This window comes from Lathyrus oleraceus, chromosome 5, assembly GCF_024323335.1.
Source record: "Lathyrus oleraceus cultivar Zhongwan6 chromosome 5, CAAS_Psat_ZW6_1.0, whole genome shotgun sequence".
Classification (NCBI taxonomy): Eukaryota; Viridiplantae; Streptophyta; class Magnoliopsida; order Fabales; family Fabaceae; genus Lathyrus; species Lathyrus oleraceus.
Genome location: NC_066583.1, coordinates 507,098,098 through 507,125,523, shown reverse-complemented (window position 1 = coordinate 507,125,523; position 27,426 = coordinate 507,098,098). Strand labels below are relative to the sequence as shown.

The window sequence follows — 27,426 nt, the reverse complement described above, 5'->3', positions numbered from 1 at the left end:
CATGCTCGCCCTTCTCGTTCTGCACGACTGTGATGCCTCCCTTTTTGGGTACCACATGTACATGACTTACCCATTTACTATCAGAGATCTGATAGATTATACCAGCTTCTAGCAGTTTAAGGACTTCCTTCTTTACCACCTCACTCATTACAGGGTTGATTCTTCTCTGATGTTCTCTAGAAGATTTTGAATCTTCCTATAGCGAGATCTTGTGCATACATACGAATGGGCTTATACCTTTTAAATCAGAGATGTTGTATCCTAAGGCAGATGGGTATCTTCCTAAAACATTCAAGAGTTGGTTTGTCTCGTCTTGGTTTAAGGTGGCACTAACTATTATTGGGTGGTTCATTTCTTTATGCAAAAACTCGTATCTCAGGTTCTTGGGCAGCTCCTTAAGTTCTTGAGTTGGTTTTTGAGAATTTGGTGAAAGGTCTGAAGTAAGATCCAAACATTCGTTAGTGTGAGGTTCTGTTTCCTCTAGCTCATCATCCTTTTCATTCGGATTTGAAAATGGTTCGATCACAGGTTCTTCTTGATCAAATTCCCTTATGCATTCATCTATGATATCGATCGCTTAACATGCGTCTCCTACGATTGGTGCCATCAGGAACTTTGAAAGAATGAACTCTATCTTTTCATCCCCTACTTCGAAAGTTAATTTTCCTCTTTTAACATCTATTATAGCTCCAGCTGTTGATAAGAATGGTCTGCCTAAAAGGATAGGGATATCATCGTCTTCCTTGATATCCATGACCACAAAGTCTATTGGGATATAAAGTTGACCGATCCTAATTGGGATGTCTTCTAAAATGCCTACAGGGTACTTAGCATACCTATCGGCTAATTGGATGAACATCTTAGTTGGTTGTAATTCTCCTAAGTTTAACCTTTTACACACAACTAAAGGCATTAAACTCACACTAGCGCCTAAGTCTAGGAAAGCTTTGTCGATCACATGACTCCCTATAATGCAAGGTATAGAAAAACTCCCAGGGTCTTTCTCCTTCTTAGCAAGTTTATTCTCGAAAATAAAATTGCATTCCAAGGTTTTGGGATCGTCAAGCCTACGCTTGTTGGTTAAGATGTCTTTGAGAAATTTAGCGTAAGATGGAATTTGGGTGATGGCTTCGGTGAAAGGAATCTCTACATGAAGCTTCTCTATTAATTTTATAAACTTTTGGTATTGGTTATTGATTTTGGTTTGTTTAAGTGTTTGCGGATATGGGATTGGTGGTTTGTATAGGGGTGGTGGTTTGTAAGTTTTATCCTTGGCTTCTCCTTCTTGGTCGGTTTGTTTTTCGGGTTCCACTGGTTCTTCTCCTTGGTTTGTAGGTATATTTTCTTTAGAAGCTTTGGACTCGCTCATTGCTAGGTTATGAGGCCCTTCGTAAGCGGTCCCACTTCGTAATGAGATGGCGTTAGCTTGCCCTCGAGGGTTGAGTTGAGGTTGTCTAGGGAATTGTCCTCCAAGTGTAGTTTGTGGGGCTTAGTTTTGTGCTACCTGTAAGATCTAGGTTTCAAGCATCTTGTTGTGAGTGATTATCTGATCAACCTTGGTCCCTAATTGCGTTATCAGTTCGTTTACGTGAATGTTCTGGTTTAGGAATTCTTTATTTTGCTGAGTCTGGCCTGATATAAAGCTCTCCATGATCTTCTCAAGGTTAGGCTTTTGGGGCACAACTTGCATAGGTTGATTTGGTTTTAGTTCGAAATTGTTGGCAGGAATGAGGGGGTTTACTATACTAGAACTAGGTTCCTCATCAGAGGGTTGGGCAAATTCCTTAAGAGGTCTCCGGTCGCGATTCTCGGCCATAACTTTCTTAATTCGGATGAGTAAGAGGCATGTACGAGTGTAACGTTCGGGTTCCGCTAAAGGATCTACTAAATTTCCGGTTCTACGGGTTCTTCGCATTTACCGGCTAATAATGCCTTAGTCTAGACGATGTAACAACAAGGTATGAAATTTAATGAAGTTGGTCCCCGACAACAACGCCAAAAACTTGATCTCTCTATTCGCAAGTGCACGAATCGCGTCAGAGTACTATAAAAGAATATCGATCCCACAGAGACCAAATCGTCAATCTATCGATTACTATCTTTACGATGTTTATCTAAGGCGGTATAAAAGAGATATTGATGTCACAAAATAACAGTAAATAAAGAAAATAATAAATACAGTGCAGATAAAGACAAGTTTGAATGTATTTCACGTTAGTTAAACGATGTTTCGATTGTTTAAATAGAACTACTTATGGGGCAATATTTTCTACTCTTGAAAATAATCCATTTAACAGGAATTGTCGCTTTCGCATATTCAGAATCGAGTTTACCCTTAAATTAAGGCCTTTTATTGTCACTTATAAAAGGTGCGCAGAACGCTAAAGTAGTAAACTTATTTTTAAGAAATAAGACTCGTAAACTTAGTTGAAAAGTGATTTTGATTTGGAAAGTTTACCCAAGGAGTTTCCTGATTTTAAATCTATCAACGCGTCCGAAAATAGTTTCAAAAGTCGTTTTTCCTTAAAGTGATAAAAATTCCTAGTTAACTAAGTCAGGGTACTTTTGCACTCCTTGAGTAGTTAAAACTAACCAAGTTTGTTTCAGAAAACTCGAATTAAAAATCAAAACAGTCTTTAAAGCATTTCTACAAATTCAATATGTGAAACATCTCTTTAACCGGGATCCTTACATTCTGACCTTTGAAAGATTTAGCCAGACATGGTAATACAAACAAACACAACGATATTGATCATGATGAAAAGTTGTTTTAAAATGTAAGGCGTAAAGAAAAAGTAAAGCGTGTAAAATAATTAAAACGAGCAATAAAGATAATGGCGAGAAATTTAAATAAAGTAAAGACAATGACAAGAATTAAATAAAGTAAAGCATGGCAAGAAATTAAATAAAGTAAAGTATATCAAGAAATTAAGTAAAGTAAAGCATGACAAGTGAAATAAATAAAAGCGATTAAATTAGAATTTGCTCCAAACTAAGGCTTTAAATCTGGTACAAGGGAAATAAACCTCTGGCTTTGAAGATAAAGACGACAGCAAAATCAAAGTGCTCCAACTCAATTACACTACGGTGCGATAACCCCTCGATGTGACGGATTACCGCTTTTACATATGATAATATAGTCTTAATATTGTAAACTAAGTTGGATGATTTGGAAATGAACTAGAACGACCTATTTATAGAGGAATTCGGCAGTTTGTAAAGACCATGATGCCCTTCAACTTCTCCTTAGTGGGAACGTGAAATGCAAAGGTGGCGCCCGCCACCCGTTCATGGCGCCCGTCATTTGTGTGAATGGGAAAGTTCATGGGATCATGGTGGTTACCTCCTGGTTGAGGGATGATGTGTCATGGCTTCTCCTATAGCGGCCGCCATGCATAACGCCGTGTGTACAATATTTGCCGAAAAACCCTAATTTTTGGTATTTTTGCTTTGTTTCTTCTAAAAAGGTCCCGAAAGAGCTAAATATCTGAAAACAACATAAAAGACAGCATAACACAAGCAAAATGATAATAAAGACTTAATAAACATGTGAAATTCGAGTCAAAAACACGGTGTGATTCAGTGTGATCATTAATTATGGGTGGGAAATTGACCTTTTAATTTAAGCATTTCAAATTGAATTAAAAGGAGCCAAAAATTCAAATTTTCAAATGGTACAAAATGGAGGGAAAAAATAATTTACTGAAAAAAGCAAGTTACAAGTCAACATACCTACACATCAAATGCACCAAACACATACATGACCATTCAAACCTATATCAGTCCAGCCACACATGTATGCAACCAATACTCATGGCCATCAACTCACTTTAAAGCATCACGGTCAAAGAAGCCTAACCATGCAGTCCAAAGCAAACCACAACCTAAGGTAATTCAACATAGCTACCATGATAGGTCCCATCAAAATGGCATCATACACACATTACCAATACACATTCGCAATACACAATTTAACATGTACCATCATGTCAAAGTAAAACAATGCCATTCAACATACACACAATGAATACTTAAGATAAAATTGCTCAAACAATTCACATAATAATATGCAAGATACATACATAATACCAACTCATGATCCATCAAGCTAAATAACCAATCAACCCCACAACTACCCTAATTCCTCTAATTTCCAACCTTAGTTCTAACTACCAAATGACTAAGTTAGTTACATGCCTACCAAAATCCTGCCTTAATTGACTAAATCAGTTGCAATTCCCAACTATCATGGCCTATAACTAACAAGCTGAATTAACCAAATTATTAACCATATGACCAATTAACTTAACCAAACATTAACATACAATAACTAACTTACCATTCAAGTTAGTTACAAACTAACTTGCATCAATCCCTAAACTAACTCTAACAAATTGCCAACTGCCTAAACAAGTTGCTAACTGTCACTAACCATCTCCAACTGCCAACTAATGTGTTCATCTGAAACCTTGAGACTAGGTCATTTAATTTTTGATTGAACTTCTAGGATTATTTATGTTTGGCTTCAAAATAGAGGGATTAGAGTGACAATTAAGATATTTGAGGTTAAGAGGTGGATAGAGGATGAAGAATGAAGGTCAGTAATGGTGGTTGTAAGTGGTTTGGGCTCCGCAGTCGTCGGAGGCGATTTCCGTCGCGACAAAGTGATTTTTGGCGATGCCATGTAAAAGAGAGAAGAGATGATGTTATGTGAGCATGAACGTAGGAGGGGCTTCCATTCCCTTTCCCCCCATTATGAAGTTCATCACTTGGGCTTCATTTTTGCTGACACACCTCCAATCTGAACTCAAACAATAACAACAACATTGGGCCTTAGGCTTTGGGCTAACGCCCTATTTGCACTATTCACATCCTTTCTTAATTTCACACCCCGTGGCAGAGTTAAATTATTTCTTATTAATTATTTTTAGACAATTCCTTTTAATTTTTTAATACATTCAAAAACACTTTAGTGACAATTAATTAGATCTATTTTTTTAGGTTAGAATTAGCACTAATAATTAGTAAGTAGGTTAGAATTAATGCATAACTAGTGTCACTTTTATCACTACATTTTGATTCTTTATTTTCGTTGACTTTTCCTTCTTGATGTCTTGGTTTTTGATATAAGTAGCTTGACTTAATTCATGACTTGATCCTCTTGGTTGATTTGATTATTTGATCAAACATACTTTGATTAGTTAATTATACTAATGGCTTTAGGACTTCTTAATTGAACTTACCATACAAATTGCATGCTCCCTTAAGGTTTGTTATTCAATTAAGTGATCACAAGTCCCTTAACCACATGATTTGAATTAGATCTTAAGACTTGTACACCATATGATCCCTTAAGTCAATCCTAATCTCGTTCATATTTAAAACCCTAAAAATAGGTGACCATTAAGACATGACCACACTAAACTCTATTCCCATCCTCTGACACCACATCCCATCTATTTAAATCAAAAACCCTATTTTATTATTAAACTTCAAAACACTTAATAATCATGATGCGAATTGTATGCCACGAGCCTTAAGAAGTGGATAAGGAAAAAGAAGGAGTATTCCCATCCTTATCCTGGATATGAGACAAATGACCCAGTTGTTCAAAGTATTCACCTCAATTCACAGACTTTAGTGCAATTCAAATCAAGATAATTTTCAACACTCATCCTCAGATTAAAACTCATAACAATCAATAACAAAAAAAACACTATTCTCTTTGGATCCAACACAACACCTTTTGGTTTTTGACACCCATACTCCTGCATGTTTGCCTTGTTAATCTCTTAGTTTAGGCAAACCCTTTTGCATGTTTTCCTGGTTAGTCCCTTGGTTTAGGCAAACCCTTGTTTTCCTTTGTAATCCATTGGTTTAGGTAAACCCTTCTTTGCGTTCTTAATTCCTTGGTTTAGACAAACCCTTATTTGCCTTGATCCCCTGGTTCAAGAAAACCCCTAAAAGTCTAAAACACTATATTCGTTTAGACACCTCATTCTTGGTTCATGCACCTCATTCTTGGTTCAGACACTTCATTCTTGGTTCAGACACCAATGTATGGGTTCAAACACCTCACTATTGGTCCAAACAATACCTTCACCATATTCACAAGCCTTCACAATTCTTTGTCCAAACATCAAGTTCTTTTCATAAAAGAACTATTATAATCCATTCCTTAGTAGTCAGACTAACAACTTAGAGCATCCGAACCAAAACTAAATAGCTAACGTCAAAACACTTTTAGGATATGATTATAACCTAAAATCAACCAACAAATACTTATTTTCTACTATGAACTACGAAGCTCTGATTTTCTCATTGTACCATGAGAATACGTAGGCACAAGGTTTCGAATTTATGACGAACACATTAATTAAAAACTTATTTTTCCTTAATTAAAACCAATCAAAAGTAACATTTAAATAATAACACCTATCAGCGCAAAGAACAATCAAAATGGTTTCCGTTGAGTATAACGAATGTGAGGGGTGATAATACCTTCCCATTGCATAACCAATTTTCTTACCCTTTTTCTCTTCCCTTTGCGTTTTATTGATATTTTTCCTTTCTCCTAGAGTAAATAAAATTCAATGGCAACTATGTGTATTTTGAGCGTGTGATGCACTCAGGTATTTTTTGCGGCGCGACACTCGTCTTGAGATATATTGAGACCGATCAAGCTTCCACTGTAAATTGAGCCTTTTAAAGCGGTGCGACCTATCACCATGATAAATAAGGATTTCAAAATCGCGACAAAAGTTTGTTTCTTAAACTAGGATAACGTTGATTCATGGATTCTTTCGGTCTCCCATTCAGATAGGGTGAGATGTGGCAATAATGAATGAATTGTCTCTATTGTAAGTTTTCGTTCTCAATCTTCTTAATTACAGTCGTCAAAATCGATAGTTGGAACGAGGATGTTGGAGGAAGAGTTCTCTGCCACAAGGTTAGGGATGAAATGAGGTTTGACCGTGGAATTTCATGGGAATTAGGAGTCGATTCTCACATGCAACGTCACTGTTTTGTGCGGGAATCAGAACAATGCTTGGTTGATGACGGTGGACTCCAAACACGATGATGCTAATCTTCGATACAATAGTGCAGAGATAGACCTACAAGGTTATCGCTCAGACGCTCAAGTCAGTTACAAAGTTTTAGATAAGGGAAGTGAAATTATAAGATAACAAAAAATATATTGAATCTCGCCTATGCTAATTATATACGTTAGATAACTTTTATTTGACTTTACACTGTTTGACTGAATATATAGATCCTCCGTATTAGACGTTTGACTGATGCATAATAATTAATATTTTTATAAAAAAATAAAATTGATTTTTTAAAATATAATAACTAATATTCTAAATAAATCGTGATTACATCTGTTAGTTATAACTATTACTTTTATGAACACAATCATGATTTATTTAAAAATATTACTTTAAGAGTATAATGAAATTAGTTTCCTAAAAAGAAATCATTAAATTTTATTACACTAAATTATAAAGTTAATTATTTTTATCTATGGCTAGTAATGTAATATGATTAGATCTATGTAGATATTTTAATGCATATTTTAATGGTAAATCTGTTTTGCAGAACTATGTTAACTATATTTATATTATAAATTACTATCAATTATGAATAAAAGAGCCACATCCTTTCGTACAAATATACCATCGCCATTCCACTCACCACCATCACACTTCCCATTCCTTTTTTTCTTCATTTTTTGGGTAGAATAAAGTAGCATTATTTTCAAAAAGAAGTAGAATTAGGAAGTACTTTCCCAACGTGTAAAGACAGAAAGCAAAAGAAGCTTATATATTCCATATAGATATAGGAACAACCTTAAATTTGGCAAGCACAAAACACTCCATTACCCCTTCACACATTGCTTATCACAAACTCCAAATAAAACAAGATATGACAAATATTTAGAGAAAAATGCATCTGAGAGATGTCACAACAATGAGTTTTTCTCGTAAATTTTAGGATAAGCTCCACTCTATGTATTTTTAAAATACACATGTAATTCGAAATAATTCGAAGACAAAAACTTATAAACAACTTACTTTTTATATTGTAGTTTGATAAAGTATTTAGTAGTATCTCAAAAACAATTTTTTTTATAAGTACCTACCAAAATAATTATGTTAATCAAATTACTTACAAAGCAAAAAAAAGTGTTTTTGAAGACTTCAAAGTCCAAGCAAGAAACCAAATAATCTCTCATTTCACCCTTCCTACCCACCTAGGCCAAACCCATTTGTCATGAAATTAGAATAGGAAAAAGAAGAAGTGGAAAAAGTGAAACTAAAAATGCATACCAAAAACCCTCCTTTTCACAAATCACAACCTTCTTCTTTCTCTCTCTAAACTCCTCTCTCTTTCTCTCTCTAGATTTCCTTCATCATTAGCCTAATTGATCACTCTTAAAATTCACCCTACAAACTTCAAACTCCTTTCCCTTTACTTAACCCATGGATCTGCTATTCACACACCCTTAACATCTTTCAATTCCTCCTAAAGAAGATCCTTTCAGCTTAAATTCGAATCAAACGTGCTTTTTTCTAGAAGTCGAAGAACAACTCAATAAAGTTATATAGATAGAAGAAAAAAATAAGAGAGAAGAAAAAAAAATGAAAATCCCTTGTTGTTCGGTGTGCCAAACGCGGTACAACGAAGAAGAACGTGTTCCGCTTCTTCTTCAATGTGGCCATGGCTTCTGTAAAGAGTGTCTGTCTAGAATGTTCTCCGCTTCTTCCGACGCCACTCTCACTTGTCCACGGTGTCGCCACGTGTCAACCGTCGGTAACTCCGTTCAAGCGTTGCGGAAAAACTATGCGGTACTTTCGTTAATCCACTCCGCCGCCGAAGCTGCCGCTGCCGGAGCTGGCGGTAGAGGTTCGAATTTTGAATGTGATTACACGGACGATGAGGAGGATGGTGACGGTGGGGATGACGGCGAGGTTGACGACGGCGACGACGAGAAACGTCGCCGGAACAGCCGTGGCTCGCAGACGTCGAGTTCTGGAGGTTGTGCTCCGGTGATTGAGGTCGGTGTACATCAGGATTTGAAGCTTGTGAGGCGGATTGGTGAAGGGAGGAGAGCTGGTGTGGAGATGTGGACGGCGGTGATCGGAGGTGGACGGTGTCGGCATCATGTGGCGGTGAAGAAGGCTGTTATGATGGAGGGAATGGATTTGGATTGGATGTTAGGGAAGTTGGAGGATTTGCGTAGGGCTTCGATGTGGTGTAGGAATGTCTGTACTTTTCATGGAGCTATGAAGGTTGAAGAGAGTTTGTGTCTTGTGGTGGATAAATGTTATGGATCGGTTCAATCTGAGATGCAACGTAATGAAGGAAGACTCACTTTGGAGCAAGTTTTAAGGTTTTTGCAATTTTTCTTTTTTACTTTTCTATTCAGATTTAGCATTTTTTGTTCTTGTTGTTGCTCTGATTAATCTCCATAGAAGAAGTTGATTTTACTAGGTAGCACTAGCAGTAGCAGTATTGTCAAATAATTGCTATAGTAACGCCCCGGCATAGCAGAATTTGAACAAAATCGATACGCTATTATAGTACAAGAATTTGAACAAATTGATACGCTATAGTACAAGATTTTGAACAAATTGATAATCTATAGTCCAAATTGTTGTCGTATAGTGGTTATGGTTATAACGTAATTTGAACAAATCGATAAGCTATAGTACTAAGTGTTGTGGTATAGTGGTTATGGTTATAATGGAATTTGAACAAATTGATAAGCTATAGTACTAAGTGTTGTCGTATAGTGGCTATAACGGAATTTGAACAAATCGATACGCTATAGTACAACTACAAAGCGTTGTCGTATAGTGGCTATAACAGAAATTGAACAAATCAGTACCTTATAATACAAAAGGGTTGTCGTTTAGTGGCTATAACGGAATTTGAACAAACCACCGTTTTCCATTATTCGCGACTGACAATACTGCTAGTGAGTGATTATTGTGTTGGATTAGCTTAGTTTCTCTTTATTTGTTTGACTAGTAATAAAATCAAGGTTTTAAATCTAGTTTCTACTTTGTTGCACTTTGAGGTTCCAATTATTAATGATGTTAGTTAATCCTCCTGCTATGCTGAAGTATGAATGACAACTGTTATGTGGTTGTCAAAGCGTCAGTAGGATTACATGAACTGAGACTATGCTTTATCAAATGATTTGACCTGCAATTTGAAACCGTAATGAGTATTGTATTAATTTGACTGGTGTAAGTAGGATACACTGCAATCTTGTTAAATTTTGGAGTAAATGAAATCTTACTATGCCTCTTCTAGTCAATGACTAATCAATGTTGGAATTGAAGCTCTATCCTGTGTGATCATCTAGGATTCACAAAATCAGAATGGTAAATGGTTTAATTCAGTGTCTAAATTTTTTACATTTTACTCCAGCCTCCTACTTTTATGTTGCTTTGGTATAAGTGCATCCCGAAACAGCGAAATAGTTGAATACTTTGCATGTAATTGTTTAGAGAAGATTTTGTTTCGACCTTTGATTTAAGAGTTGTGGTAAAAGGTACAGAGACTTTTGACATGAAATTTGACGGAGTTAAATATAACTGACCATACACATGTAAAGTGGTAATATGATTAATGAATAAAGGATTAAAAGGGTAACGAAATTTGACGGTGTTAAATATAACTGACCATACACGGTAAAGTGGTAATATGATTAATGAATAAAGGATTAAAAGGGTAACGAAATTTGACGGAGTTAAATATAACTGACCATACACAGGTAAAGTGGTAATATGATTAATGAATAAAGAATTAAAAGGGTAACGAAATTTGACGGAGTTAAATATAACTGACCATACACGGGTAAAGTGGTAATATGATAATGAATAAAGGATCAAAAGGTAATTGTCAATTAATAGCAGTGCATTTCGTTAATTTTTTTCCGTAACAACCTGCTTTTTTGTTGACTTAATTGCTTGTTTTCGTATTCATGTTATATAGGAGGCATAGTAATTATTTTGGTGGGCTTTGACTTATCCCGTATAGCATTTCAATTTCCCTTTACAGTCACGAATAGTAACATTGAAATTTGCCTAATGTAGATACGGGGCAGACATTGCACGAGGGGTTGTTGAGCTTCACGCTGCAGGCGTTGTTTGCATGAATTTAAAGCCTTCCAATCTGCTTCTTGATGCAAATGGTCATGCTGTGGTTTCTGATTATGGACTTGCTACAATTCTGAAGAAGCCTTCCTGTTGGAAGGCTCGACCTGAGTGTGACTCCACAAAGATCCATTCCTGTATGGAATGTATAATGCTTAGCCCACATTATACAGCACCAGAGGCTTGGGAACCTGTGAAGAAGTCATTAAACTTGTTTTGGGATGATGGAATAGGTATATCTCCCGAATCAGATGCCTGGAGTTTTGGTTGTACATTGGTGGAGATGTGCACTGGTGCCATTCCGTACGTGGAGCAACTCATTATTTACTCGAGTTTTTTTTTTTCTTGTTTTCTTCTCTCTTCTTTTTCAAACTCCTTATTGAAAAAAAACCATGCTTATGCAGTTGGGCTGGCTTGAGTGCGGAGGAAATCTACCGAGCAGTTGTGAAGGCAAAGAAACAGCCTCCACAATATGCTAGTGTGGTTGGTGGTGGAATTCCGAGGGAGTTGTGGAAGATGATTGGAGAGTGCTTACAATTCAAACCATCTAAAAGACCTACTTTTAATGCAATGCTGGCAATATTTCTCCGTCATTTGCAAGAAATACCACGCAGCCCTCCTGCAAGCCCTGATAAGTAAGTTTGTTAAGTATATTATAACCATGACTGCATCTTCCGGTTTAGTTTTTATACTATCTGATTGAGCAGTTATGGTGTTTCTGATTTAATATGGAAAATGTGAGCTTGATTTCGAATGAGCCCAATGCACAGTTTGCTTCTTCAAGGAAAATTTGGATAGACTACTTAATTAAGTATTTATTCAATAAGTGGTTATCATGAGAGGTTATTTAATAAGTGCATAATTCATTAATAAGTTATTTCCGTTGGATATATGAATCAAATATCTTTTTGAGTTTTCAACTTTTATTTTTCCTGTAAAATTATAATTTGTTGATGGATGGGAATGAAGAGGAGAATGGGTTAGCTTCCCATAAACTTCTTCCATATATCTATGTTGGGAAGCTTAAAATAAGTTGAAAAACAACTTGGTGGCATGTCATACTCTCCTTTGACAAGTTCTTCCGCACTTATACATGTGCTTAGGTCATAAGATAAACTCAAATAAGTTCTCCCAATTCCAAGAAATTCCTTGATCTTAAATGAACAGCGATTATCTCATGCAATGTTTGTTTCTTTTTATGCAGTGACCTTGTTAAGGGCTCTGTATCAAATGTGGCAGAGCCTTCCCCAGTACCTGAATTAGAAGTTCCTCAGGACCCAAATCGTCTTCATCAACTTGTGTCTGAAGGGGATGTCACTGGTGTTAGGTTGGTGTCCCATTTTTATTGCATGAGTTAGCCTATACTAGAGTTTTGTTCTTTCATTACATTTGTTTTCTTTGTATTTATTGTACAGAGACTTTTTGGCAAAGGCGGCATCAGAAAATGGAAGTAACTACATATCTTCTTTGCTGGAAGCTCAAAATGCTGATGGACAAACGGCTCTCCATTTGGCCTGTAGACGTGGCAGTGCAGAACTAGTTGAGACAATTCTAGAGTATCAAGAAGCTAATGTTGATGTCTTGGACAAAGATGGGGATCCTCCTCTTGTTTTTGCCTTGGCAGCTGGGTCCCATGAATGTGTTCGTAGCCTTATCAAAAGAAATGCTTGTGTGAGATCACGATTGAGAGATGGACTTGGCCCATCAGTAGCTCATGTTTGTGCCTATCATGGTCAGCCGGATTGTATGCGAGTGCGTTTTCCCTAAATTTTACTTTTATGCTTCCTTTTCTTTATTGAAGCTATATGCACCTAAATTACATGCGGACAAATGACAGGAGTTACTTTTAGCTGGAGCTGATCCCAATGCAGTGGATGATGAAGGTGAATCTGTACTGCATAGGGCAATTGCCAAGAAGTTCACAGACTGTGCTCTCGTGATAGTGGAAAATGGAGGCTGTAGATCGATGACCATCTTGAATTCAAAAAATCTGACGTGAGTAACAACTTAGGTTCAATTTTCAAAATCTTAGAATTAGTATACCAATTAGTGTAGAGGTATATAAACTTAATCAAATATTGGGATATTCGTTAACAGATTATATATTAGACTGAGGAAAAACAGATTTTCTGAAGTTGCTTTGTCATCAACATGAAGTTTCACATCTATAGTGTTCTGGTTCGCTGCATGTCTTTTTCAGTTCTTAGCATAGCACCTTCATGTTGAAAGATGTAGCTCAACTGGATGAGGTGCTATGAACTACTTTAATTATTTCTTCTCCACACTTGTATAATTGAAAACATTTAAGGATGGGAACAGGATGATGATATGTTTCTGTAAGTGGAGCTAGTTATGGTCTCATCTTCACTCTGCTTTCCTTTTTATAGTTTGCTGCAAAATTTCCAGTCATGTGTAGTAAGATTTACAAATTCTTTTATATAAATAAAAGGGGTGTATTTACTAAATCCCTTGAGAGGACCTTGGGTTTAATCTATTTGTAACAAGATTGGTGCATATGACATGTATGCTCCAGCTTGAGGAGGAGTGTTAGAATTAAGTAAACATGTAGATATTCTAGATTGATTGCTATTATTCCTAGAGGATACAACTCCCTAGATTAGTGCTTATTCATTAGATATTCAATGTCTTTATTGTAACACAGAATTTACAGATTTACAGTAACAACAAAAATCTTTATAATATTTTTAATTGAAAAATTGTATACTTAAAGTTTATGTATTCCCTTGTTCAGAATTTGGAGTGTCCTGTTGATGCCAATGGAAGCTTTCTACTTTGAACATCTGTCATGTTTGATTGATCTGTTGCTTTCCTGAATAATTGTGTCATGTATTCAATTCATTGTTTCAACTGTAAAAAGTTGTCCATTGTCAATGGGACTGTTATCTTTCTGTGTGTTTAGTCTATTTAGAGCATCAATGCTTAGTTTTTCTGAGCAGAAAGGGAAAATCAGGATTTGCTTAAATGTTTGTTAATAAATTCTCTCAGGAAGTCGTAGTTACACTTATTTAGATTTAAATATGAAAACTAATCCCAAGAGATAATATAAGATATTCTAAGATTAGAGACTGGTCCTAGGAGATAAACTAAGATACTCCAATATAATTTTTAATTTTATAATTATTAATTTTAACCATACTCAGAATCCAGGATTCACATTGCTTTACTCTGGAATTTTACATTATAAACTTAGGACGGTATTGTTGTTCAGTTACATTAATATACAAGAAATTTCTTCAATGGGTCATTTTGTTCATAGTTGAACCCACACTGTGAGAATAAGTTTGGTTATTATTATTAATTATTGGCTATGTGCAAATGATCATACATTTTTACTCTGTTGTTACAGACCGCTGCATTTGTGTGTAGCAACATGGAATGTTTCTGTTGTGAAGAGATGGGTGGAAGTTGCGACTTCTGATGAGATTGCTGAAGCAATTGACATACCAAGCCCTATTGGCACTGCCTTGTGCATGGCAGCTGCTTCTAAGAAAGACCATGAAAGTGGTATGCAAAAAACATCATTGCTTGATTGTGATTTTGACAATTGGCTATTTTTCTTATTGAGCTATTTATTTATTTACTACAGTATTTCATCGCCTAGTTATTATATTGCATTCATTTTAAAACTGTAAAGTTAGTTAGTTGTATTTTAATCTTCAAGGGCTCAGATCGAAGGGTGAAAAACAACTTTTGGAGGTTAAGGAATCCTCCAATGCAGGAAAAACTAAGAACAAAATTTAATAAGGAAACAAGGGAAGAAAAATCAAGCATGGATGAATGCTGCTGTTTCGAATGGCAACCTTGAACTAGCCATTGGCCAAGCACCAAAGGATGCCATAAAAGTGATCATATATCCCATAAAAGTGAGTGAGAGGTTGTCAGATAGCCCCAAAGATGCAAGCATTCTGCGTCGACAACTGTAATTAACAACCTCAAAAACTGCATATAATGCCCACAAAATTTATATTTAAGGGTTGAAGAGCCTTGATCAGCAGCAACTGTTCCGGAGTAAAGGTCGGGGCCACCACTCTCCAATAACCCCCAACAAGTTGTTCCACGTGAACATGGATGCCATGAAGTGCAGGTATCTGATCGAATATGAGTAAGAATTTTGCACAAGATTCATCAGATTTCAGAGCTAATTGGGACCTAATACTTACAAAAAATCATTTCTATTATTGGGATTAATTACCACTTTCCAGAAAAAGACTATGTACTTTCAAATCAGATTATATAACCGGGAATCTTCAATGATTAGAAGAATTGGTAAGGAAGTAGAAGAAGGATTTTTAATGAAATATTCTCAAAGAACCTAAATTCCTAGCTTTACTATCTTCTGAAGTGGAAGACAAGTGAACTGAATCAAGTAATGCTGGAAGAAACGGTAACTAGCTTAGCTTCTTTTACTACTCTATCATTCAAGTTTGTATGAAAGTAGGAGTCCAGACAATGGGGAGAATTGAGAAGAAAGGAAACTTTCAATAGGAAGATTATGCTCAGTGAGTAGATTGGAAAGATTACTTGTTGTCTGACTTTTTAAAGTGTTCCTAACCTGACCTTTCCCATATTTAACTCCAAAGTCCAAACAATCTTCAAAGAAGCCCCTTTGAACTCCTGCTTTCTATCGAGAAATCATATTACTTATTTTATTTCTAGCTAACACTTTCTTGGTGAACTTAATGATTTTCCCAAAATCAGATAGTTTTCAAGTGCCATATTGGTTGGAATGTTGGAATCATTACTTAGCTGTCCATCTTAAGCAGAAACAAATCTACCTGTATACACTCATTCTAATTGAAGAGTAAATAATGTATACAGTGTATCTTAGAATGCTTGGAATACTTTTTGATTATATTGTAATATCAATTAGTCCTCTAATCAATCAAGCAATATACCGAGTTTGTTCCAAATTTCATAATGTTTCTTAAGTTGTTTCCTTAATTAGTAACATCACTTTTTTTTTTCTCAATGAATATTAGTGAGCTCTGGCTTGTAGTATACTTGATCAAACTCTTTGTATGAATCAGTGTTAGTGCTTTGTATTTTATGCATGTGGTGGTATCAATTAATTCTCAGTTTTTATAACAAAACTATAGAAGTTCTAATTCTTTATGATTTAAAATTTAAATGCTAAAGTGTTGTACCTAGAACTAGTTTATTGTATAAAATGATAATGCTATTCTTCTGCATTTGGGTGCAATCAGAGTAATATCGCTAAGTTAAAATGTTTAATTGCTAAGCTCATATTGATCATAATTGAAGTATGCCCATGTGTGATGACTCAATAATGTTCAGTTGAATCCCCACTTTTCTCTTCAAGATTAACTCTTCAAATTTGAGGGTTAATGCATGGATATTCTTAAAATCGTTTTTCTATTTCTTCTCTTCACAAACTAGATGAATCATCTGATCTTCTTTGTTCATGCTGTATATAGAGGGGAGAGACTTGGTGCGGATATTGCTTACCGCAGGAGCTGATCCATCTGCTCAAGATTCACAGAATGGGAGGACAGCTTTGCATACAGCTGCTATGACAAATGATGTGGACTTGGTTCAGGTTTGGGAATCAGTTTCTTGATTAAAATGATAATGTATATCCATAAATATTTTGATGATGCTAATATGTTTTGGTTGCTTTGAGTAGGTTATTCTTGCTGCTGGTGTTGGTGTTAACATTCGCAATGTGCACAACAGTATACCTCTTCACTTGGCCTTAGCTAGGGGTGCAAAGGCATGTGTCGGACTGCTTCTAGCTGCTGGGGCAGATTATAACTTGCAGGTTTTATTCCAAGTTCTCATTTCCTCCATTTGAGCACTTATAACCATAGTTATAATTAATGTTGAGATGGCCAAAATAGTTTTTACGGGGCTTAAACAATTCCCGTCCCTTGAGCCAGCTTTTACAGTTGTGCCGGGCCTAGTTGAAATTGTAATATGGTATCATTGTGTATCTTAGATCTGATATTAAACCATCCACATTTATCCACACTGTAGATGTCATGCTGTGCGTGTGAAAGTAGTTCTTATAAGGCTTAGACATTCCTCACCTCTTTAACTAGCTTTTGGGTTTGAGTTAGGTGTAACCAAATTCTAATAATTAAAATTTTGATCTGGTAGCATTTTGAAGATGGTTCTTCTTTGATCATTGCTCATGATGGCTTATCTCTCCCTGATTTCTCATTCATTTTACAAAGTGGTTTCTGTTTATTTTACTAGATCTTCATTATATGACTTGTTCCTTTCTGACTCAGTATTTGATGTAGCCATTGAGTAGTTTTATCTTTGATATATTAAACTGTTAAAGGTGGTTGGATGGTTAACAAGTTTAAAGAACATGATTCCTATTAAAGTTTAGAAAGTATGATGGAGAAGACATGCAAAGAACGTTGAGATTATTTCTATAGATTAAAATGATTGACTTAATTCTTGAATGAATTGTATTTATTGTTATATTTGGGGTTATATGTTTGCTGCCATTACATTGAAATGTACACATTTTCTATTTGTCGTGCTCTTGTATTAACTATGTATTTAAACCTTTTGCACTTACTTTTGTGCATGATCAAAGATTAGTATGAGCAACTTATTTTTACTCTGAATTTTGTTTACTTAGTGAAAACAATTGGAAGTTAGTATTTTCCCTATCTTTTGGAAGGAAGCTTACCATTACATCCCTGTGAATTATGGTTCTAATGTAACTTTTGTGCAGGATGATGATGGTGATAATGCTTTCCATATAGCAGCAGAAACAGCAAAAATGATACGTGAAAATCTGGACTGGCTTATTGTTATGCTAATGAATCCCGATGCCGATATTGAAGTCAGAAACCACAGGTAAGTCACAAGCTCACAACTGAAGACCCTGCATTTTCATTAAATTTCAATTTTTAAAAAGTTTCTTTGAACATCTGAAAAGTTGTTATCAACAAACATTGAATCCACTTTTAACTGTTCACCGTTGTTCTACATCAGCATATTAAACACATTGAATTCCAAATCATTACTGTAACTGATAGGTTTCTTTTGTGATAGTGGCAAGACACTACGGGACATTTTAGAGGCTCTACCCCGAGAATGGATATCTGAAGATCTGATGGAGGCACTCACAAATAGAGGAGTTCATTTATCTCCTACAATGTGTGTGGAAGACACCATTTTCTGGAATTTTTTGCTGAATGTAGTATTTATTGTCTAGCTATTTGCAACAAACATACATTAATTTTTTTAAACTTATTGATATATGTAGATTTGAAGTGGGAGATTGGGTGAAGTTTAAAAGAACTGTCACAACTCCAACATATGGGTGGCAAGGTGCTAGACCAAAGAGTGTTGGCTTTGTGCAAACTGTTCCAGACAGGGATAATCTCACTGTTTCATTTTGTTCTGGAGACGTTCATGTTCTTACAAATGAAGTTGTAAAAGTCGTTCCATTGGATAGGGGACAGCATGTACAACTGAAAGAAGATGTAAAAGAACCTAGGTATGATTTTGCATAGCTGCACCACTTAAAAGCGCTTGCAATGTAATGGCTTCTCTTTAACACACTGTTTCATCATATGCCTCTCGGTTTCTCTTTTATTCAATACTGATGGGAATTCAGAAGACAGACTCTGAAAATTAAGTTAGAATTGCAACAAGAATAACTAAAGCCTTTTTCCTGAGTTTGGCTACATGGATCAAATAAGTGTTCCAAAGAAACTTTATATGATGATGAATAGCATGGGATAAGTCATGGAGGATGGTTGCAAGCTATTATTTTTAATCTTTTTTCTCTTGGGTGTTTATTAGGCTCATACAGCCGGAGAGAATGATAATAAACAAGATGCCTGTTTAATTCTGTTAATCGGACCTTGTGCATGGCATGCTTTCAAACACTTACCTTTGATTTTGACGACTATTGTCTCTTTTAGGTTTGGTTGGCGTGGGCAGTCACGTGACAGCATTGGGACTGTGTTATGTGTTGACGAGGATGGAATTCTCCGTGTTGGGTTTCCTGGAGCATCCAGAGGATGGAAAGCTGACCCAGCAGAGATGGAACGTGTTGAGGAGTTCAAGGTTGGAGATTGGGTTCGTATTCGTCCAACTCTTACATCTGCAAAGCATGGATTAGGATCTGTGACACCAGGAAGCATTGGTATTGTATATTGTATCCGACCTGACAGTAGTCTGTTAATTGAACTGAGCTATCTTCCAAATCCATGGCATTGTGAACCAGAGGAGGTTGAGCATGTTCCTCCTTTTAGGGTAAGAAGAATATAGGTTATTTTTATTTTAATTGTCTGATTTACTATATATGTCCTTTTTTTCTTACATGATTTGAATGTCTTCAGATTGGTGATAGGGTCTGTGTGAAGCGTTCTGTCGCAGAACCTAGATATGCTTGGGGTGGTGAGACACATCATAGTGTTGGAAGAATAAGTGAGATTGAGAATGATGGTCTCTTAATAATAGAAATACCAAATCGTCCCATACCATGGCAAGCTGATGCATCTGATATGGAGAAGGTGGAAGATTTTAAGGTGACAATTCTTTCAGCTGATAATGATCATTTGCTTCCATTTTAAGTTTATACCTTATATTTATTCTGTAATACACCATTAGTGTTTTGCTGTATTTAAGTTTTTAATACATATGAAAGCAGGTTGGAGATTGGGTCAGAGTGAAAGCTTCTGTATCTTCTCCAAAATATGGATGGGAAGATATTACAAGAAACAGTATTGGGGTAATTCATAGCTTGGAGGAGGATGGCGATATGGGTGTTGCCTTTTGCTTCAGAAGCAAGCCTTTTTCTTGCTCGGTTACTGATGTGGAGAAAGTTCCTCCTTTTGAGGTGGGACAAGAAATTCATGTGATGCAATCTGTTACTCAGCCACGGCTTGGGTGGTCTAATGAATCACCGGCTACTGTTGGAAAAATAGTGAGAATTGACATGGATGGCACTCTCAATGTAAGTTTAGATCATTGTTAAATTTTAATTTTTGCAAGAGAGACTAGACCTGCAATCACTTTCAAACTAGCTATAACTTATTAAGTGTCCTCCATTACTACTAAACAGGACTTAAACTTCATAGGACCAGATTGAAATTAAATCTTATAAATCCATATAAACACGGCCTAGGTAATAGTATTTTTCTGGGGGGATTTTTCCACTTTATATGGCTAAAATCAAAATTTTGCAGATGATTTAGCTTTTCTGCCACTCCTGCCCATCTAAGAAAATTATACCAAAATATTCACCACTATACCTTGGGATTTACTCACACATTCTATGAAACATTTCATTGACAATAAGTGATTTAAATGTTCTGTTTGTAGGCGAGGGTCACTGGTAGGCAGAGCTTGTGGAAAGTATCACCTGGAGATGCCGAGCGACTTCCAGGATTTGAGGTTGGGGATTGGGTACGCTCTAAACCAAGCCTGGGAACTAGACCTAGTTATGACTGGAATAGTGTTGGGAGGGAGAGTCTAGCTGTTGTGCATAGTGTACAGGATTCTGGTTATTTGGAGTTGGCTTGCTGTTTCCGTAAAGGGAAGTGGATCACTCATTATACAGATGTTGAAAAGGTTCCCAGCTTTAAAGTTGGGCAGTATGTTAGGTTCCGACTTGGTTTGGTTGAACCTAGGTGGGGCTGGAGAGGAGCTCAGCCTGAATCTCAAGGTATTATAACCAGTATTCACGCGGATGGAGAAGTCAGGGTTGCATTCTTTGGTTTGCCAGGACTGTGGAAAGGTGATCCTTCAGATCTGCAGGCAGAACAAATCTTTGAAGTGGGAGAGTGGGTGAGATTGAAAGAAAATGCAAACAATTGGAAATCGATTGGGCCAGGTAGTGTTGGCGTCGTTCAAGGAATAGGGTATGAAGGAGATGAAGTTGATAGAAGCACTTTTGTTGGCTTTTGTGGGGAGCAAGAAAAATGGGTTGGACCAAGTTCTCATCTTGGAAGAGTTGACAAACTCTTTGTGGGACAGAAAGTTAAAGTTAAACAATATGTAAAACAACCTAGATTTGGGTGGTCGGGGCACACCCATGCTAGTATTGGTACTATACAAGCAATTGATGCTGATGGAAAGCTTCGAATATACACTCCAGCGGGTTCAAAAACATGGATGTTGGACCCATCAGAAGTTGAGGTGGTAGAAGAGAAGGATCTCTGTATTGGAGACTGGGTAAGGGTTAGAGCATCAGTTTCAACTCCAACCCACCATTGGGGGGAAGTGAGTCATTCAAGCGTTGGAGTGGTCCATCGAATGGAAGACGATAATCTATGGGTGTCATTCTGTTTTGTGGAGCGGTTATGGCTTTGTAAGGCAAGTGAAATGGAACGGGTTAGGCCGTACAAAGTGGGAGACAAAGTAAAGATCAGAGATGGACTGGTATCGCCGCGGTGGGGATGGGGAATGGAAACCCACGCCAGCAGGGGACAAGTTGTAGGAGTAGATGCAAATGGTAAACTAAGAATAAGGTTCCGATGGAGGGAAGGGAGGCCTTGGATAGGAGACCCTGCTGATATTGCCCTTGATGAAAACTGATGTAAAGTTTTATACAAACATGGAAGCTTGTATTATCATAACTTGATTTTCTCATTCTGATCTTTGGCCTATTACTTTTATTGGCCGGAACTTATGCAAGAAATAGAAATCTTTAAGGGACCTGCCACCAGATTTGCTGTTATCAAGGTTGAAATGCAGTTTGGCCAGATTTATTGATGTTAATTAATGAACAGAGTTAAAGGTTTGAAATTATGGAGAGGGAGTTTAGCTTGCTGACTGAGATATGTATGGAGATTTAAGGCAAACAAACTATTGGCAATTGCCCATTTATATTCATTACTCACATATATAAGTTTGTAGTTCCAGATTTTGAGGTGTATATTTATATATGTTTTATTATTGAATATTGTTGTACAAATTATACTCAGCTGTCAGCTTAGATGCATTTTTTACTGTCTCATTATGCAGTTTCATGAATTGAATTGATTCAATTATAGGGCATTTGCATTTTACTCCCCTATCCAAATTGAAAAATTAATGCATAGAACAAGTATGTTCATCAACATGGTGTCATACAAGTGACAGATGTTTAATCTTTTAATCATTTGACAATGTTTCTCCCTCAACCATGATCCAACTTGCAAATGTTGATGCTTTACATGAATTTTAAAACCAGTAGGCTACTTCTACAATTTACCAACTTTGGTAACTTCAGCATATATATATTTAGGAGATATATAAATAAATAAATTATTCAGTTGAGAGGGAAATGAAATTTTTCAAGAAAGAAACAAATACTTAAAAGTAGAGAATTTGAAAACAAGCAATCTTGATCCTTTAAATTCATAGTGCCCAAAATTTTATTTTATATACTGTTTTTTTCTCCCTTTTTATAAAGAATAGAGAAATTTAAATAACAAATAATTTACATTTATTATTACTAAATAAATTTACTTAAATATCATATTTAATTGACACTTTAATATAATTTGTTTAAGCAAATAAACAAACGAGACGTGACAATCCCACACTTTTAATTTAAATTTATTTAACAACTTTTTTTTATAAAATTTCACTGTCGTGAAATAAATATAGATTTTGTTTTTGAAATTTATGAGATAAAATTTATGTGAAATACTGTATGTAACAATTTTATGTATATCTATATATTTTTTGTTTTATTTTATTTTAATATCACAAAGGTGTAAAAAACTTGTGCAAATCTATATAAATTAAATCCAGTATTTAATAATACTTTATTCCTTATTCCTTGAGCTTAAATTTGAGTCTCTCATTTAAGTTGAAAAAGATTATTGTGTCTCACTTTTCGGGGTAAACATTTTTATTTATGTTAAAAATAAATGACTTATTTTTTTTTCTCTTAGCCTGCATTAGAACTAAAAAATGATTAGGATAAATTTGAAAGGGAATTTCTAACCTCGTTAAAAAACACTAATGCGTCATAAATTTTAGATATATCTTGAATGGATTTAAATTCACAAATAAAGTTGTAAGTAAGACATTTTTATTCTTCAAAATCCATCTTAATAAAACGTAATTTTACATTATTATTATTATTATTATTATTATTATTATTATTATTATTATTATTATTATTATTATTATTATTATTATTATTATTATTATTATGTGATTCATTTATGCATGTATTTCATGTATTTTGAGATATGTTTAAAGATGTATTTCTGAAATTTAATAACATTTTAATATTTTTATGTGGTGTTTAAATAATATATAATGTGTAATAAGAAATCTTCATTAAAGTAGAATTCAAATCAGACAACCATAGGATTTGGATTGAGTTTTTTCCGAACAAAATCAAATTAAATTAATGGAATTTCATGTTAATTGATTCAAAATATTGATTTTAAATTTTTTATCCGTAAATCCGTCTATCTAAACTAATTTTATTAATTTATATAATTTATATCATTATAATAAAAATTAATATAAAATATTCAATTTAAAATAAAATAAAATAAATATTATTTGTGATATTCATAATTATATAAAATAAATAAAAAAAATTAAAAAAATTGTTTATTATAAAAAATTAATCAATGTAAATTAGATATTTTTTAAAAAATATTTTTGTACATTTGTTATTCAATATAATTCGGTTTGAATTTTATAAAAAATTGACAAATCAAATTAAAACTAATCAATATATTTTTTATGGATTTGAGCTCTTGAAATTGAACTAAACCGACCCAGCAAACATCTCTATCCAAAATTTAGTTAAGGTGGAAGAGATTTTACCATTTCAACCCTAATTTTAAACATAAGTTTTTATCAAATTAATTAGTTAGTTTGGTTAGGTTGAAACTCAAAATTATATGAAAAACGACATCGTATGGTAAAGCATATATATACACTTCCCAATCTCATTTTGCTGTAACCCTAATCTGCTTACTGCTTACAAAGCCGCACACTTCAAAACCATCGATAAAAGCTTCAATTTTTCAACAATTTCTTTTATCAATCGATGGAAGAAGCTTTGTTAAGCGATGAATTACCTAAATTCAGTGATATTAGACGCTATTTCTGTCCCTATTGCGGTGTCTGTAGGTCCAAAAAAACCCTAATCACCTCCCACATCAATTCCCAACACAAGGTACTCTTTTTCTTCAAATTCAATCTTGGATTTGCACTTTAAACCTAACGGGTGTCTCGATTGGTTAAGAATTGAACATCGTTTAGTTTTAGGGTTTGTTTTTTCTGTTTTGTTTAATTATTTATACTATTATAATTTAGATCTCTAAATCAACTATGTGTGATTGATTCTAATGATATATTGGATTGTTGATGAGAATTTTGTATGTTTATATTTTAGGAAGAGTTAGAGAAAGCAAAAGATGAATCTGAACATGAAGCAGAGGCTACTTTGAAAGCTAATACATGTGAGGAGTGTGGTGCAAGTTTCAAAAAGCATGCTTATTTGTTGCAGCATATGCAAAGTCATTCTCTTGAGGTATTTGCTTTACTACAGTTTTCATGCCTATAATCAATTTTTTTTGGAAAACTTGTATTGTGGCTTTTAAATTATCATGTTTTATACTTATTAATTCAGTTATTAGGCATTCTATATAATTGGATAGTTTGTATTGATAAAACATAAACCTGAAGATGAAGATGAAGATGAAGATGAAGATGTTATGCATGTTTCTATGTTTGGTGTTGGACCGGAATTATGTTTCTTGAAAAGTATTAATATGGATGAACTAAAGATACATGTTTTTGCAGGAAAGTGATGTTTTAGACACTAAAATGATCTATATAATTATGGACATTTATAGTGTGAAGCATTTGGATCCCAGAGAAAGAACTCCAATATGCGTGAGGCATTACGCTTGGCCTTGATGGATTAGTATCAGGTTGGGAGACCTCCTGAGAAGCTTCATCAAGGATATGCCTCGGTCACGCTCAATTCAAAACGAGGTTGGCAGTTTGTTCATACGTGTTTCTCTTGATCTTGGCATAGTTTATCGGTAGTTCTTTTTACTTACTTTTTGTTTTCTTGCTTTAATATATTATTTGTGATTTGTTACAGAGGCCATATGTATGTACCCTTGAGGATTGTAATGCAAGTTACAGAAGAAAGGACCATTTGAATCGTCACCTTCTACAACATCAAGGGAAAAATTTCAAATGTCCCATTGAGAATTGCAAAAGTGATTTCTCTTTGCAAAGCAATTTGAAAAGACATCTTGTCGAGATGCATGATGAAAATTCTACACCTCCTAGGAATGGTGAAAATCAGAAGCGTTTTGTATGTCCTGAAAATGGTTGCGGAAAGGTTTTTCGATATGCATCACAGCTACAGAAGCATGAAGATTCTCATGGTATGTTTTCTTTCTTTTGTTTTTTCTCTATGAGTTAGCTCTCTTTCCATGGATGGTTTGTAGTATTGTCATTTATTTGGATTTTCTGAAATGTTTTGGCACAATTTTGAATGAAGTGTTTATTATGCAGTTATGCTGGAGACGGTTGACGTGGTGTGCTTAGAGCCGGGCTGCTTGAAACATTTCACCAATTCCGAGTGCCTTAAGGCTCATGTTAAGTCCTGCCATCAATATGTAACTTGTGACACTTGCGGGACTAAGCAACTGAAGAAGAACATGAAAAGGCATCTCCGCACACACGAAATCGGCACGTCAACAGAACCCTTTAAATGTGAATTTAAGGATTGTGACTGCACATTCTCAACTGTAAGATGCCTCCAATCATCATTGACATTGCATACATCCTACCTGAATTCTAATTTTTTGGTTTCATAATTTTATTAACTTTAAATATCCAATTGTGGGTTTGTATCAAACAGAAATCTAATCTTCAAAAGCATGAGAAGGCAGTACACTTAGAATTAAGGCGTTTTGTGTGTGGATTTCCTAACTGTGGAATGAGATTTGCTTACAAACACGTGAGAGACAATCATGAAAAGACGGCAAAACATCTTTTTACCCTTGTAAGTTCTGTTGCTTGTTCTTGTGATGAATTATTGTTGTTTGAATTGAAATGCTGATCAAGATTTACTTGATATATAGGGTGATTTTGAAGAAGCTGATGAAGAATTCAGGTCAAGGCCAAGAGGAGGGGTGAAGAGAAAATATCCTACAGTTGATATGTTGATTAGGAAGAGAGTTACTCCACCTGGTCAATTGGAGAACTTGTTGTTTATGCAGACCTGTGAGCAAGATGGATCATATCATACTCCTCTCTAGGCATTAAGTTTTGACTGTATATTATGTAGAAATTATGTATTTAGTAGGATTATGATTTGTGCTACACTTGTGAGATTAAGGATCATAATGTATAATGTTTACTTATGAATGTTGATTTATCTATTTATTAATTAGTGTGAAAATTAAATGGTGATTTTTCTAACGACAGATTAATTAGTGCTACACTTGTAGAAAAGCCAATCTTCCTGGTGTATTTACTTTCAGCTGAGTTTTACTTTAATCACCTAAACGCCATTACAATATATGTGTGAAAGCATACATGTAAAATTCTGAAATAATTTTTTTTAATTGTTTCAAAGATGAGACAAGTTCTGAGAACCATACCTGGTTTTCAATTTTTCTTATTCAATTTGGTGAATGAATCTTCTTTATATTTGACTCAACTTTGATTGGTTTTCAAACTTCACAAAGTCTACTCGAATGCCTAAAAAAAATGGTACTATCAAATTCCTAACCAACAAGATGACATGAGGCAAAATGAGGAACAACATGTAAGTCAATTGCATATTGCAAAGTCATGAACATGTAAATCAACTGCATATAGCAAGTCATGATCAGAATCATCAAGCTGCAAATGTTGCTCAGAATAGCCAAATATTTAAAAACTTTGGAGACATAATTATCAAAACGTTACTAAATTTTTCTTAAATTAAAAAAAATAATTCAAAAAGATTAGAGAATTTAGTTGTTAATACTTGCTTTAAATGCGGTTTTTAATAATCTCACTAAATAACCACAATTTTGAATTAAAATTCTAAAATAATTTATTTTTTAAAATATATATGAAAATAATCACATTTTAGGTAGTATGCAATCTATTTTTCATTTAACAGAGGCGTCAATGGCTTGGGCGTATGCATTAGGGCGTGCATGTGAAGGCGCCACATGCAATGGCGCATGCATGTAGTCATGTGTGTGTGTGCGTCCAAAGCAGTGACGCATATGCATGTAGCCATGTATGTGTGCGTCCGTGCGTCCAA

At 35.0% G+C, this 27,426-nt stretch overlaps 2 protein-coding genes across 2 annotated transcripts; both read left to right on the top strand.

The window, feature by feature from the left end:
* Positions 1-8,268: 8,268 nt before the first annotated feature.
* Positions 8,269-22,160, top strand: LOC127085846 (E3 ubiquitin-protein ligase KEG). Its single transcript, XM_051026396.1, has 16 exons — positions 8,269-9,397; positions 11,112-11,474; positions 11,576-11,806; positions 12,376-12,498; positions 12,587-12,923; positions 13,009-13,166; positions 14,539-14,696; positions 16,628-16,749; positions 16,837-16,971; positions 17,902-18,026; positions 18,225-18,329; positions 18,439-18,672; positions 19,103-19,436; positions 19,523-19,711; positions 19,834-20,139; positions 20,508-22,160. Exons 1-16 carry the CDS (start codon positions 8,646-8,648, stop codon positions 21,720-21,722), a joined length of 4,887 nt encoding a protein of 1,628 aa, XP_050882353.1. The 5' UTR covers positions 8,269-8,645; the 3' UTR covers positions 21,723-22,160.
* A 1,932-nt stretch (positions 22,161-24,092) lies between these two features.
* Positions 24,093-26,556, top strand: LOC127085845 (transcription factor IIIA). Its single transcript, XM_051026395.1, has 6 exons — positions 24,093-24,318; positions 24,538-24,675; positions 25,255-25,546; positions 25,677-25,912; positions 26,026-26,169; positions 26,249-26,556. The coding sequence occupies exons 1-6, from the start codon at positions 24,190-24,192 to the stop codon at positions 26,423-26,425; spliced, it is 1,116 nt and encodes a 371-aa protein (XP_050882352.1). The 5' UTR covers positions 24,093-24,189; the 3' UTR covers positions 26,426-26,556.
* Positions 26,557-27,426: the final 870 nt, after the last annotated feature.